Source organism: Peromyscus maniculatus, chromosome 3 (assembly GCF_049852395.1).
Source record: "Peromyscus maniculatus bairdii isolate BWxNUB_F1_BW_parent chromosome 3, HU_Pman_BW_mat_3.1, whole genome shotgun sequence".
Lineage (NCBI taxonomy): Eukaryota > Metazoa > Chordata > Mammalia > Rodentia > Cricetidae > Peromyscus > Peromyscus maniculatus.
In genome coordinates this window covers 35,201,861-35,217,899 of record NC_134854.1, presented here as the reverse complement: position 1 = coordinate 35,217,899, position 16,039 = coordinate 35,201,861, and the positions used below count along the sequence as shown (strand labels likewise).

At 36.0% G+C, this 16,039-nt stretch overlaps 1 protein-coding gene across 1 annotated transcript in view; it reads right to left on the bottom strand.

Annotated features, from left to right (window-relative positions):
- The window catches only part of Gnat3 (G protein subunit alpha transducin 3), a 46,081-nt gene extending 32,988 nt beyond the window's left edge, over window positions 1-13,093 (bottom strand). Inside the window, exon 1 of the mRNA XM_006971082.4 lies at window positions 12,761-13,093. Coding sequence (XP_006971144.1) covers window positions 12,761-12,878 — 118 coding nt within the window. The 5' untranslated portion in view covers window positions 12,879-13,093. The remainder of the gene's footprint in view (window positions 1-12,760) is intronic.
- Between the last annotated feature and the right edge of the window lie 2,946 nt (window positions 13,094-16,039).

The following is a 16,039-nucleotide window of genomic DNA, read 5'->3' as shown; positions in this document are numbered from 1 at the left end:
ACAGAGGCATCTAAGTTTATCTCTATGTGGCAGCAAGTATTTATTGTGCCTGGCACGTCTTAATGGATCTGATTTCCGCAGCTGTCTGAACAACTGCCTCTCACTAATGAAACAAGGAGAGTAGTAAGACTGTAGTCAACAAGGCTTCATCCACAGGTGGTCAGGCACCGATCTTCCTCTTGCATACAGTGCCAGGAGTCTTCTTCTTTATTATGCTAGTGTGCTTTTTACCACAGGTCATGGAAGTTGAAAATGAAGTCAATAAACTCAAAAATCAAGCACAGTAATTTGCCAATATTCCTTCACAGACTTATTTTTTTTTTCATTTACTTTTGCAGTGATGATATTAAAACTAGGGCCTGTGGGTCCTCAGGCCTACCAAAAACTATAATGTAGCCCTGGATCTGCAGCCACAAGCAGTGGAAGTGGATATTGGGAGCAAGTGTTCTCAGGCACAGGAGGCAGCTTCGCAGGGTCTCACCCCACCACAGCAAACACATGTATCTAGTTTCACTGACTTGAGAATTCCCAGCTGTGGGAATGTGAGAGGAAACCAAGAACTTGAGCAGGAGCGTCAGTCCTACCCCACACAGCAGATTTACTTAGTGCTGTACTTGGGTCAGGGAAAGTGGTACTGCTGGGGCGAAAAAAACTGCAGAATTTTGAAACTGAGCAAAGAATGTTTCATTTTTGAATATCAATTAAAACTTTAAAGACATTATATATTGTCTATGATTCCTGTAACAAATTAAAAATTATTCATGGAGTGTTTTCAATGAAATGAAATAGCAACCTTTAGAAAAAAAGAAAATTTGTAAGTTTTGGAACAGGATACAGCTTATAGGTAGAGCATATGTCTAGTATGTACGAGGCCATGAGTTTCATCTCCATCATAGCACACGCATACATAAGATTCCAGAATTATATGATTCCATGTGTCACAGATCATGAAAAAATGATCACACTAGGGAAGCACTACTGGCCAGATTAAAACATTCCATTGTATTTCTGTTATAGAATAATCAAAACTATGTCATACATTTGGAGGACAAAGGTGACTTTTAGGCTGTGCCAGAGGGTAAATGTACATTCAGAGTAATAACAAACTTTTCTTATCCACTGGTAACAAACTAGATTGATTCACGGAGTCTCTTGAAAACACAAAACTCATATACTCAGGTCTGTTATATAATAGGATATCATATCGGCTCCTAGCCTATGCACACTCATGACTGTGCTTTAAGCCACTAGATGACTTATAATTCCAACTGTAATGTGAATGTGATGTAAACTGTTGTTATTCTCTATTGTTGATAAACTGATGAGAATAAAAATCTCTATGTGTTCAATACAGTTGCAAATTTCCAAGCATTTTTAATCTTTAATTGCTTGGAACCATGGACGTGAAATCCAAGAATACTGGGAGTAGCAGTCAAAATCAGATGATGATCATACTGATAACACTAAGAACTAGAATTTCTCAATTATTTCTGAGACTAAAGGCATTATAAACATACAACAATTCTTTGTTTTTTTATGAGCTAAAATATATCTTTTCTTTTTAATAAATTGATTATTACAGATGTTTACTACAGTATCAGAAAAATTCCTAACACGGTGGGCAAGTTGCTTGGAAGCAAGCTAGGGTCACTGAGACTCTAAGTTCTTTTTTTTTCTTTCCTTTTTCTTTATTAAGAAATTTTCTACTCACTCCACATACTATCCACAGAACCCCCCTCCTCCCTTCTCCCATCCTCAGCTCCCTTTCTCAAGCCACCCCACATCCCCACATCCCCCAAATCAAGGTCTCCCATGGGGAGTCAGCAGAGCCCAGCACACTGAGCCTAGGCAAGTCCAAGCCCCTTCCCACTGCACCAAGGCTGTGCAAGGTGTCACACCACAGGCACCGGGTTCCAGAAGCCTTCCCATAGACCAGGGACAGATCCTCATCCTTCTGCCTAGGTGCCCCCCAAACATTTCGAGACAAACAACCGTCTTCCGTATCTTATCAGGTAACTAATGACGTGCCTAAGGTAGGCAGAATAATTAGTTACTTTAAAATAGCAGATAAGGTAGCTTTTAAAGATTTTTATAATTTTAAAAATATTTTCATTGCTCCATATAGTGAGTTTAGTGTTCTAAGTCAAGGTCCCATATAGTTAACTGCAATATTGGCATAATTCATACAGAAAAAAAAAACAGCTATCCAAAAATCCCCTTCATTATTTAAGACTCCATCTCAAAGTTCCTCAGAAATGAACTGTTCATTCTCATTCTCACACTGATTGTAGCTCTTAGTCCACAATCACCACTCCATTCTTGTAGGATTAGATCATGTTACAGGGCTAAATATACCCATGACAGCATGCTTGCATGTGCTGAGTACGTCCCCGAATAGCTTCTTCCTTCTAAATTGTGGTCAGAACTAACATTATTTTCTGGGTTAAAGAGTAACAAAGGAATTTTTACAAGACACATATTTACTTTGAAGAAGATAATGTTTCAAATAATAAATAAATAAATAAATTTATATTTTAATGTTCAAAAATATTGTAAATAATAAAAGATAAATAAAACTATTGTTATGCAGAAATATGAATAAGAATTTTAAATCTGCACAATAAGTGCAACTGAATAGTTAGAATAGGTGTAACTGAACTCTGCTGAACACACACAGGGCTTGATTGCTCATTTGGCTAAAGTGGGCAAGATGAGACTAAATAACTTTACATATATTCATATGTATGATAATTTTCTAGGCCATTACAATCATATAATTGTGCAGCAGAAAGAAAGTTAGAATGAGCCAGGCTTGTAGATAATGTTGTTCTATGCATGAGAGAAATGAGAACTGTAAAGCTGAATGTACTCATACAAATTCTAGATCTACCTTCAAATAAACTCTCAATTCTCCTGCTAATGCTGTGTCTTGTTGCATTGTTTATGGGTATGAAGTAGTAGTGAAATATTTAAATGGTTTCAAGACTTATTTAACTTTTTTTAAGGTAAAGTGAAAGCTGTGTTTTCATAGCCATTATTTGTATGATATTTAGTCTTTTTAAAGGAATAACTTGTTCCACTCAGTAATTCTCATGAGTAAAATTAAATACTTTTTTGTCTTCTACATGATAGCCACTCAATAGCCTGGACTAAAATATGAAAAAAGAAAGAAAAGAAAAGAAAAAGAAACTATTGTACATGTGCATTTGAAGTTAAAGAAATACATTTTGTTTATGTAACTTAATTTAGCTTCCGTACATTTTTGTCTTTTACTAGGTAGTATGATTAAATTTTATCTCTGTGAGTGTCGTTTTCCTTGTTTATCAAATCTTGGTGTTAGTGTGCACATTTTAGGGCTTTGGGAGATTAAATTTCAGATGCAAATGACTCGGAGAATACTGTAGAAAGTACTAGAAGCCTCTTCAGACGTGAAGAATGTACTTTTATCCTTTGAAAAGCCTTCAAGGACAGTATCTTCCACTCTTTTACTTATAGTTTTACATTTCTTTATTCTTTAAGAACTTGTTTATGTGCATCTTTAGATATATACCAAGAGAGTCCAGAGAGAGCATCAAATCCCCTGCAGGTGGAATTACAGGCAACTGTGTGCCACCTGATGTGGGTTCTGGGAACTGAACTCAGGCCCCCTGAAGAGCAGTAAGACTCATAACCCTTAGTCATCTCTCTAGCCCTTCCGTTCTTTTCATCCTTTCCTATGGACCATGCTTGTTAGACTTGCTCCACTCTGACCGCTCCATGTCAGTGCCACGGTTCTGAGGTTAGCTGCCCTGTTTGCGAGCACTGGCATTCAGGTACAACAGCATAAGGAAGTAATTTCAGCCACAACTTTTAAAAAATAGAATGCTTTTCAAAATACAACCATGATTAGTTTGTCTTCATTTTTGTTTTTACCTTGCTGTTTTGTCATATTTCTTCCTTATATTTAGCCCATAGTTGTTAAGAGATTTCTATATATTTCCACATGAAGTCAGCCACAAACAATAGGTAAGATTTTTTTTTTGAACTGCAATAAGGACGTCTATTACATGCCACTTTGTTTATTTGAAACAGATTTCTGAAGTACTATTTTCTCAAACTTTTGTTAGTTTTAAGTCATAAAACAGAAGAAAGAAGCATTGGGCTATTATTTATTTTCTGCAAATTCCCATCATTCACATTCTTGATTTGTTCCATCACTGTGTGTTCTCAACTAAACCCACTCGACGGAAATTCAGGCCTGTGCACCTTCACCCAAATTCCTGGTACCCGCCTGGAATTTGTCAAAGGGAAATTCAAGGGCAAGAAAATGTTAGAGACTGTTCTGTCGACAGGAAGCCCACTAATCATCTTTAATCCTCGTTCACTGTCTATAGTCAACAATACTAACGGTTGTTCATCATTAAGTATGATAATTAGTTTCTGCAGTCTATATAAGGGAATTCACTTTTCTTCCTAGTTTGTTTTTGATAGGCACAGATGAATAATTTGATTTATTTTTTACCTCTCCTGATACAATGATGCCTCTCTCTGTTAATGTGATGATGTGGTAAATGTCAATGAACATCCTGATAGTATTTAACCACTATTTTGGGGATTAATCTTTTACATAATTCCTCTCTCCCCACTTTCATTTTATATTTAATATGTTATACTGCTACAAGTCTGCCAATAATTTGGTTTCTCTTTTGAAAAAATGGCAAGACTTTCATGTCTCTCAGATCTTTCCAATGAACTGACAAAACTTTCCTATAAATGTTCATATAATGTGGAAATGATCTGTCTGTGAATTATTTGGTAGAGTTTAGCTTAAAAGCAAAATAAATATATCAATAAGTACCCTTTTATTTTGCTAAAAGTAAGTAGAACAATACATGTTTATTTCCCACAAACATTTTGCTTCTAACTTAAAAAGATAGAAGTTTGAGAACACAGTGCTTCAGAATCCTGTATTTACATTGCTTGCCTTTATCAGACACTAATGCTATTGTCCTCATATTGCCTATCTATCATTAGTGAACATTTGCATTCTTATGCATGTATGTGTGAGTATTTTTTACTTGTTGTGCTATGCTGAAACTTTTGAAAGCAATTAGATGCTTTACCCATGAATACTTCTAAGTGCATCTTGTAATAAGGCCATTTTTTGTCAAGTGTAAGAATATTTGCATGCATGAGAAATTTTAACTTAATCCCAGTTTTCTCTGATGAAACACTGAAATTTCAAATTCATCTGATTGTTACACAGTCTTTTTATTCTTTTCATATTTCCTAGATTCAAGATCTAATCATAGTTCACACATTTTTATTGTTACCTTAACTTTTAAAGTTTAGACTATTTCCCCTGTATTCTTGTCACTATAGTGTTTATGGTGTTAACACTTTCCCAAAATTTAGGACTATTTTCTTATACAGAATTGAATAATGTTTTGTTTGATTATGATACCTAATGTAACTATATTCATATAAATGTTACATGAAAATACTGTGGTTTTTCAATATATCACATTAGAAAGTATATGGGGTCAGATCAAATTTTATGTCTGTTATTTTGTCTTAGAAAATTTTCTGTTAATAAATAAAAAGTAAACATCCAAATTCCATAAAATTTCTCTTCAGGCAAACTGTTTACACATGTTTCACCTAGGAGAAATTATACTGTCTCCTGTCTTTTCCTTTTAATGATCATTTGCTTGAATGATCTTCCAATTTCATACGTATCTTGAAAATATCCGATGATGTTCAAAATATCTAAAGGTATCAAACCACAGTATATAATTAAAAATTTGCAATGATTATAAGTTTTATGTGCTATTCTTATCAATATGGGTAACAATAAATAAGTAGTTATAAAATATAAATATATGAACAACATAGATTGTGGACATATTCATATTTATATATTTATCTTCAATTTTATCAGATTGTATATTTATATCAGATTATAAATATATATAGTATGGTAATCATAGTTCAACAGTGTTTCCAAAAATTCTATATTCACTATTAGACTTTAAAAATAGTTTTCAAAAATGTCTTTTAAGAAATCTTTAATTTTTTTTTTTTTTTGGTTTTTCAAGACAGAGTTTCTCTCTGTGTTGCTTTAGTACCTGTCCTGGAACTCGCTCTGTAGCCCAGGCTGGCCTTGAACTAACAGAGATCTACTTGGCTCTACCTCCTGAGTGCTGGGATTAAAGGCATGTGCCACCACTGCCCGGCCTTGAGTTCACTTCCTTAGGTTCATAGTATGAATGTATTAATGCATTTGTACATTAGGAACTGGAAGAAAATTAAATATGGATATAGGTTCTGAACTTTAGTCTACTGTTTTAAATGAAAGAAATTTTTATGGTACATGTGACCCATGGCTGTTCAGATTGTAAAATGTGATACCATCCTTCTTTACAACAACATGGAAAGGTAAGTAATTTCGTTAACTTCTCATGTTACTTATATAAACGTTTTTAATAATACAGTGTTGCTATAGAATCCAAAAATTCAAGTCTAATGGGGCAATAGCAAGAAAACAGTTTTGAGGGTAATCTCCTACTCTATGGTCAGATTTTATGTCCACTCCACAGTAGGGAATTTGTGTCTGGTTACTGTAAACTAAGTAGAAAACCTCTGGTTGTATAGTCATACATCTTAGGGACAACTCACTATGGTTAATTAAATTGATATGGAGTCAAGCTGCTTTCTATATCTTCATGTTTTGACCATGAACAATGGGTACTGTCAACCTCTACCAGAGAAGCTACTCTATGAAATGAATTTTGGAGAATATAGAGACACATGGCTACCCAAAGTGCAAAGAGTAAGGGAGGGTTGAATGCTCAATTCTTACCAAGACATTTATACTTTTCTGTCTAAGACACAGAGAACATTGTAGAAGAGAGGAAAGAAGCATTGTAAGAGTTTGAAGACAGGGAGAGGGATTGCAAAATGCTGTCCTTTAGGAGTAGCACAACCACTGCAATTGTGAACTCATAGCAGCTGAAGTTGCCTGTACTAGGTCTGCACAGAACTAGGCTTGTTAACAGTCAGTCAGATGTGGAGATGAATGCTTGCAAGGCCCTAACCTCCCCCATCTCTGCTGAACTATTGGCTACTGATATATGAAGAAGGAAGGGGGTAATTATCTTTAGTTGTGCATGCAGTAGTGAGTCCACCAGTCTCTGCTGGATACTTTGAAACTCACAGACACCTAGATGGCCCTGGTTAACTTATTAGACCTCAGAACAGACTAAAAAGACATAAACTGACTCCTGTATGTAAATGTACCATGTTTTCTTTATCCATTCATCTGTTGAGGGACATCTAGGTTGTTTCCAAGTTCTGGCAATTATGAATGAAGCCACTATGAACATAGCTGAGCAAGTGTCTTTGTGGTAGGATACAGCATCCTTTGGGTATATGTCAAGAGTGGTATAGTTGGGTCCTGAGGTGGGTTGATTCCTAGTTTTCTGAGGAACTGCCATATTGATTTCCATAGTGGTTGTACAAGTTTGTACTCTCATCAGCAATGAAGGAGTGTTCCCCTTGCTCCACATCCTTGCTAGCATGAGCTGTCACTTATTTTATTGATCTTCATCATTCTGAAGGGTGTAAGATGAAATCTCAATGTAGTTTTGATTTGCATTGCTCTGGTGCTAAGGATTTTGAACATTTGTTTAAATGGTTCTCAGACATTTGAGATTCCAAAAATGGCAACATGAAATTTTCAGGCAAATGGATGGAACTAGAAAAAAATCATCTTGAGTGAGGTAACTCAGACTCAGAAAGATAAATATGGTATGCATTCACTTATAAGTGGATATTAGCCATTAAGAAAATGATAATCAAACTACAATTTATACACCCAGAGAGGATAGGTAAAGAGGAGGGTTCTGGGGCTAGAGGTAGGGGTGGGGGGAACACATGGATCTCCCCGGGAGAAATAGAATAGATTTTATGGGCAGACTAAGGACAAATGGGGACAGGAGTGTGTGGGGGGTATTAGATAGCTGGGGGAGGGTTGGAAGAAAAGATAAGAGGGAGAGATGACTGAAATTGGGAAGCATTTGAGGGATAATATGAAAATCAAGTTCAGTGAAAACTTCCTGGAATATATGAAGGTGATTCTAATAAGGACTTCTAGTAATGGGGGATACAGAGTCTCAACTGGCCATCTCTTGTAGGCAGGAGAGGCTTCCAGTGATGGGACTGGATTGCATTCAATTGAGTTTTTGGCCAAGGGGGTCCCATGTAAATCCCTAAACAACCCAGGCTGTCGTTAAAACAAAGGTTTGCTCTCTGCAAACTGAGCATGGGACCACATTGCCAAGGACGACACCCAAACAGTTCATTGAACATGGAAAAGTTGAGCTGGTATCTACATTGAGCATTCATTCCTATGTTCTTATCTCCTTGGTGCAGGAAGGTATGCTGCAAGCTACTGAAAGAGAAATGTGGACACCAACCCAGTCACAGAACCTTTGACCTACAATCTGTCCTGCCTGCAAAATCCGCTAGGGCAATGGTGGCACAGGATTGTGGGAGTGGCCAACCGATACCTGATTTGACTTAAGGCCCACTCCATGAGAAGGAACCATACCTGATGCTGCGTGAGGAGTCAAGAACGAGAGTCACGAAATACCAGAGATTTAGGGTGGAACTAAACACAACTGTTAAAAAAATCAATAAAATGACTCCTAATGATAGTCTACTATTCTTACAGATCCGTGTCTTATCCAGTCATCATCAGAAAAGCCTCCTCTTGCAGCAGATGGGAACAGATAAAAAGACCTACAGTCAGACCTTACATTGAAATGAGAATCAAAATGGGAGGTCTCCATCTAATTCCTCCCCTCAGAGCTCAGGGAATTCCTGGAGGAGGAGGTTGTAAAATTATAAGAGCCAGAGGGGCATGGAGGACACCAGGAGAACAAGGCCCTCTGAATCAACTAAGCAAGGCACATATGAACCCACAGAGACTGAAGCAGCAAGCACAGGGCCTACAGGGGTCTGCACCAGGTCCTCTGTGAATATATCACAGCTATTAACTTAGTATTTTTTTATGGGACTCCTGACTGTGATAATAAGTGGGTCTCTGATTCTTGTACCTGCTCTTGGGACTTTTTTCATTCTATTGAGTTGCTGTGTCCAACTTGGGTAAGATAGTTTTTGCTTCATATCATATTTTATTTTGTCATGTTTGGTTTTATCTCTTAGAAGCCTGTTCTTTTCTAGTGGGAGACAGGAAGGAAGTGGATCTGGAGGTTGGGGGAGGTGGGGAGGAAGTGGGAAGAGTAGAGGGAGGAAAAACTATAATTAGGAGCTTTGTATATTTTGTGTGAGATAAGAATCTTTTGAGGGGAGGGAGTTTTGAGACAAGGTTTCTCACCCTGGCTGTTCTGGACTACTCTGGCCTTGAACTCACAAAGTTCCACCTTCTTCTGCCTCCTAAGTGCCACCACCACCAGGCAAGGATCTATCTTCAATAAAAGAAAAAAAAATAGTGACTCTCAACTAAGAAAACAAAAACAAACAAACAAAAAATCAAGACCAGAAAAACATGAATGCGGGGAAGAGACTTGTGAGGGGGTCAGCTCTTTAGATTTCCTAAAACCTATTTCCATTATCATAGTGTTTGCATCTACTTCACAGTACGTGGCAAGAAAGAAACCTAGTGTTCTGTATTTTAGCACCCAGAAATCACTAGTCAGGATCAAAGCGAGCAGTGGATTGCACCATGTTTTGCAGATTTTCATTTTTGTAAGTACAGGTTTAAATTCAGAATTGGTCACTACCATAATTAAGCTAAATAAGTCATCATAGGACCAAAGAGTATGGATGTTGTTTCAGTAAGAACCCAAGCCACGCAGTGGTGGCACATGCCTTTAATCCCAGCACTTGGCGAATTTCTGTGAGTTCAAGGCCAGCCTGGTCTACAGAGTGAGAGTTCCAGGACAGGCTCCAAAGTTACACAAAGAAACTGTCTCAAAAAACCAAACAAACAAACAAACAAAAAAACCTAAGACTTTTGAGAGTGAGAGAGTAAGAAGGCCGAATTAATTATATAAACACAGTACAATGCCTTACTGAAGCCAAGTTGAATATGAAAATACAGTGTAGATAATTTGAGTTCAGTTAAAAATGAGAATAAAACAGATTTTATTATTTTGAACTTGACAACTGAATCAAATGTAGAGTTCAAATTTCAAAAGCAAAAAATAGTCAAGTATTTCAAATATAAATCAAAATAGTTAAAACCAAAAAGAATGATTTGTTTTATTAAATTAAATCTGACCAGCTCAGCCTATACATTGTTGGTGTAAATAACCGTGATATGAGAAGAAATATATGAAATATTATCGTCTGGGATAAATAAAAGACACAATGTTACAACTGATAATTCTTTCTCATCCCTCTTAATAAAAGTTACTCTTTCACTTAATAAAACCTACAAGTTTAAGGACAATTGAAGTACTTTCATTTCCATTTGTGAGCTTTACATATATTAAGTTGTGTTGCAATGAATATCTCTCTGATGTGTTTTGCACTTCTGATTATATAAGTCAATGTGTGTAAGTAATCTGTCAATTCGCATTCATAATTTATGGAAATCTCTTTATTCCACCATTGTATTGTGGGGGGGGGGGCTTATTTTTTCAGTGACACATTTTCAGCCAACTAGTTATATTATTTCACCTCTTTCATCCCCATCACAACCCCATGTCCGGTTGGCCAGTTACTCCAATACACCTACTTCAAGCACCATAGCTCTGTGGATGCTTAACAATATGGTCATGGTAATTTGTAATACAACTATCTCAGTGATTTGACTTATAATTTGTGTTTTTATAAAATAAGAAAATATTTTTAAAATGGTACGTTGATCTTATTAATTCATTTGGAAACTGAGCTCAGCATCTAGACTTGTCTTTAATTAATTTGTTTGTTTGTTTTGGGGATAAAGGACTTGTTTTGGTTAAACTCAAGGTACAGTCTGCCATAGTGGGAGGGCAAGGAGGCATGAGCTTGAAAAAAATTGGTCAGTTGCATTCACAGTCAAAAAAGAGACAGACGGCAGACTCTGTCTCTCCATTGGCACCATTGTGCCATTGTAAGGGAACATGAAAGGCACTTTGGGGCGGCCTGATCCTCCCTCTTACATTGTATTTGCCTTTGCCATGTCCATATTACTTTGACTCACAGTGGAGCCTCTGAGAATTCTCTGGAATCAGGAAAAGTATATTTGATGGTTTCAGAGCACTTACCATCACCTTCCTAAATCATTAATGTCTAGGTGACTACTTGTGAGTCCTATAGGCATTCCTAGCCACAGAACTCCAGCAAGGAAGGAGAGAACATGACCCTCTCCTTGAGATACAAGAGACACAGCCCACGATTGGCTTTTGAAAATCACTTAGTAGTAGGAGCAGAGTAAAAGAAGACTTAAAAATTGAAATTTGCTTCATGATAAATTCACAGTTCTGAAATAATGAATTACTATTGCATACAACTAGCTTCAATGCAAATACACAACTGTCAATAAGTCAAAGCTCTTATTTTGTTTCTGTATTGACTTAAATTCTTATTAATTTGGGGAATAATACACACACACACACACACACACACACACACACATATATATATATATATATATATACATATATATAATATTGTAATACAAGCAAAGTTTCAGAAGCAATGCTAATCGGTTAACTAGTTGGCCAATAGCCTCAATGTAGAGAAACTGAAAACATAAAAAAAGAAAATGAAAGACTGAATCCACTGAATGTTTCTTACTGAGTTACCCCTGGATTATACAATATATTTATCTAATACACATCACCATATGTTTGTGCTAAAAAACATCATAGGTTTTAATATCTTAAATTATACCTTTTCTGCTTCTTCTCCAGAAGTCCACAGTTAAATTTCTCTTAAATCTTACATGCTCCTGAGCTAAAATATTACTCTGTCCAATTCTTCCAGCTTTTTCTTCCCATTTATCTTCCACAAGTTCCAACAAATTCTGTTGTTTTATGTCAGTGACCACTGTATGTTAAGTAGTTTATGAAAAATATGCAGCACATAGATTGTCTTAATTCATTTAGTTAATTGAGCAACTATTAAAGTTATAGTTATCATAAATTTTTTCTTTGTTTTGAAGTAATGAAAAGTAGTCACACAATTTGTGGCATGCATGAATGAATATATAATATATTCAGTTCTATAAGGAACTGAATGCCATATTTTCAAATGTACAAGATTAAAGGCACTACTGCTTCTGCAGTCTTAGTAATATTCTTGATATAATTTTAAGTACCTTGTCATTATTGTATGTAAAACTTGAGACTAAATTATTTTAACATTAATTTTTATGTTAAACACTCAGCTTATTTCTGTCTAAACAAATAAAAGACATTTATGGCTTGTCATTAAAGATTTTAGCTGCTATTTAGGAAACAAATAGAATGCAACAAAGTCATAGATGTGTATGAGCCTTTTTTTTAATAATGCTATCCTGTAGTCTTTGATAGAGGTAAACTGAGGCATCTAATATTTATCTCTTAAATAATGTAGTAAGTATGAAACATAAAGCAAATTATGAAATACATATAGAGCACACATAAAAATCAGGTCATTTAGGAATTTAAACATATTTTATACTAAATCCTCTAAGGGGAATACACTTAAAGTTAAAATCTGAGAAAAGTAAACATGCCATAAATGAAGACAAAAGTCAGATGCTGAGAGCAGTGGAGAAACATATTACCCAGCAGCAGCAGCTTAACAGTTCTCGCGTCTCGCTCAGCATCTTCCTGAAGCTTTTTCTCCAGCTCTTTTGACCTTTTGGCTGACTCCTTGCTCTCTGAACTGATTCCACTTCCCATCTTTTGAGATGAGATGAGTCAGTTGACTTGCTCAACTTTCCAAACACAGAGCACAGCAGTGGTTTGGGTAGAGGACTTAAGAGCAGTGCTTACTAGAGCAGACAGCAGCCTGGTCCCTGCACTCTCAATTCTGCTTTGACTAAGGGGATCTTTTCTATCTGTCACTTGATCAGGAGGGAAAGCTATGCAACTCCAATGAAAGCTGAAGAGGAAACTCATTATGCTTTCAAATTAAATGGTCACATCTGGCACATCTTCAAAACCATGCTTAGCTGCCTTAAAGTCCAGTACAAAATACATGAAAAGCATTCAGAATGTTGATATCCGAGGTGGTCTGTGTTAGGCAATTCAAGTGAAACACCTTTCAACAACAGGAAATATTTGTTATTGGTAATTATTATTATTATTATTGTACTATTATTAGCCAACACTTTCATTTTATCTTTGGATATTTTGTATTTTAGATTCTTCATAACTACTTCTATAACTCAGGATGAGTATGTATGTTACTATTCAAACTCCACTTTGCCTATACTTAGATCGACACAAATATTGACATTCTCTTAATATGTCAATAAATTAGACAACATTTTTGAAAATAGAAACAAAAGATATGTTTTCCATATTTATACATATTTTATGTCTACAAAGATAAAATTCTAGGCCCAGTATCTTAACTTATGGACCTTTAGTCTCATAGGATTCGTTTCTGAAAATTGAGCTTTTACTGCCTGTGAGAAAGTCAATCCATCAATGCTAATTGAAGGCCCACTTTGTAGAGACACTGATCTGCATTCCATGTGGGCAGCACTTAACTCTTTAGGGCTATTAAGCAACAGCTGCTGTGCTGGGGGGATGTTGACTGCTTTGATACCCAGGGAATAAAGACCAATGTTCTTGGAAGCAGAAAAAAGTTTCAATTCTGATAATCAAAATACTAATACACCTAAATGTGTTCCATATACTTTAGCTACCCTACTAACACCTTAAACTTCTTGAAAATTGACTGGGTCAAGGGAAGAAATGACTTTTACAGCATTTTTACTCATTTATCCGAAGCAAAAGCATTTAGTAGGCTGTCAAAACTAGTCTTCTTATAAACACAGATGTTTGTAGCAGCAAGTGTGTCTTACACTGGATTTTGTGGAGTGTCAGGGTGTATTGAATTATAAAATGCTGGAATATAACTAGTTGATCAAGCTGTCACTGCTATCCTGCAGGGACCATGTGTAAAGTTTGAACAGGTGGGTTTTTGAATATTCATACAACAAGGAAATAGGCCACCAGACTAAATACTCAGTCCTGCTTTGTTTACTTTTGCACATTAAATATGTTGAGCTGAAGACACATGAACATAGTCAAAACATCCTAGATTTTATTCCTCCAAAGACACGTAATGATACTGTAAAGATTCAGAAAGGTACATATGCAAAGATTTGTGCAAATCATGTGCCACTGCTTTTCATCTATGCAAAGAGCTAGTCCCAAAGGAAGGAGCTGGGCCCTGCTACATTATTCATGATCAGTCTTGAGACAGGCTCCCATCTCAGAAAGGCTTAGCACACTAAATTACTTTTTGCCTATTCGTGTTTCATAGGTTGAATGTACATTGTATTCAGATATTCGGGGTTCCTACACGTACCATACCAGCAAAGGATTGCTATATCATTTGCACTCAAATATAAACACCCCTCTAGCTTTTGTGCAGGGACATACTATTGTTTCAAGAGTTCTGTGCTTTCTAAGCCTTCATCAGCAGATTACTAACTAAAGCTAACCAGCTCTTTGAGAAGTTATAGCCACATATTTTGTTCTTGAAAGCAAGAAACACAAAATTATCCCAAAGACCAATGTGTTAACTGTGTACACTAACCACTAGTAGTGAGAAATTTTGATACACACACACACACACACACACACACACACACACACACACACACACACACTCAAAATGCATTTTTCCTTTTGGCATTTTCTAAGAAAGAAAATATACTTGAGTTTGAATTCACTTCTCTAAAAGAATTACCATAAGTCTGAGCATTACAAATAATTATCCTCAGGCTGTTTGTGGCTAAGTTCTCTGTATAATCTCCTGAGTGGGATATTAGGTAATTTTCAAAAATCTGGTTAATAATTATTTTACATCTTTGTTAAATATTTAGTCCATGATGATCTGATTTTTAGTACAGAATTTCAAACAATGTTTTGTGGGTGTCTCACTTTTACTGACCTGGATTTTTATAGTCATTGACTTGTCTCTCTTTGGAGTTGTTACATGAACCTGATTTCTGTGGATCAGCTCCTTCTGGAAATTATCTAGGCAAGCTATCATGTACATATTCTTTATTTTATTTTTATATCTCATAAGAGGTGTTGATTTCAAGTATGGGGTCCCTGGACATTTTGAGTCCCTGCTGCCTTAGCAATGACCTTTCTACTTATATATTCCCATGGAACTCCAGACAAACCATTCTTCCTTTGCTAATGGTGCTCAGAAGTGCACTTTGGGAAATGCCGAGCAGAGCATTTCCTCTGGAGAGCTCAAGCCTTTGGGGCTTCCAGAAGGCAATCTTTTGATCTTGAGGGAACACATCAAAATTTGCTTCTTCGAGTCAGTACTTCAGATGGTACAGTGAGATGACACTGCTGATATTAAGTAGCTCTATGTTGTAATAAGTAATACAAATATGTGTGTGGTAAAATTGTTTTCCATCTTTATTCTACACACTCTTTATGGATAAGGATATGATTATATTGAATGATGACTAAGTATATATCACAGTTTTTTTTTTCCAGAATGCTATTTCTACCTGAAATTCTATTGTAAGTTTCTTACTAAGCATTTTACATCACTAGCTCCCTTATTTTCCTGAGTATTTTCTATTTTGACTATTACAGCTGCTTCTTACTAAGTATCCTGATTTTCAACTCTTCTGTATCCCTGTCTAGTCTGTCTGGTTATGCCAGGCTAAATGATCCTATACTAAGATTAATAATTCATCCTAACAGAAAAGAACAACAAATGACTCCCTGTATAACAGAGTTCTTCATTTACACTTTTGCCAATAACACCCCACTGTCAAAGAATATTTCTCAATAGTTCTCGAAACACATCTTTATTTTGTTGGCCTTTTGAATCTCTTGCCTCACTCAGCATCTAT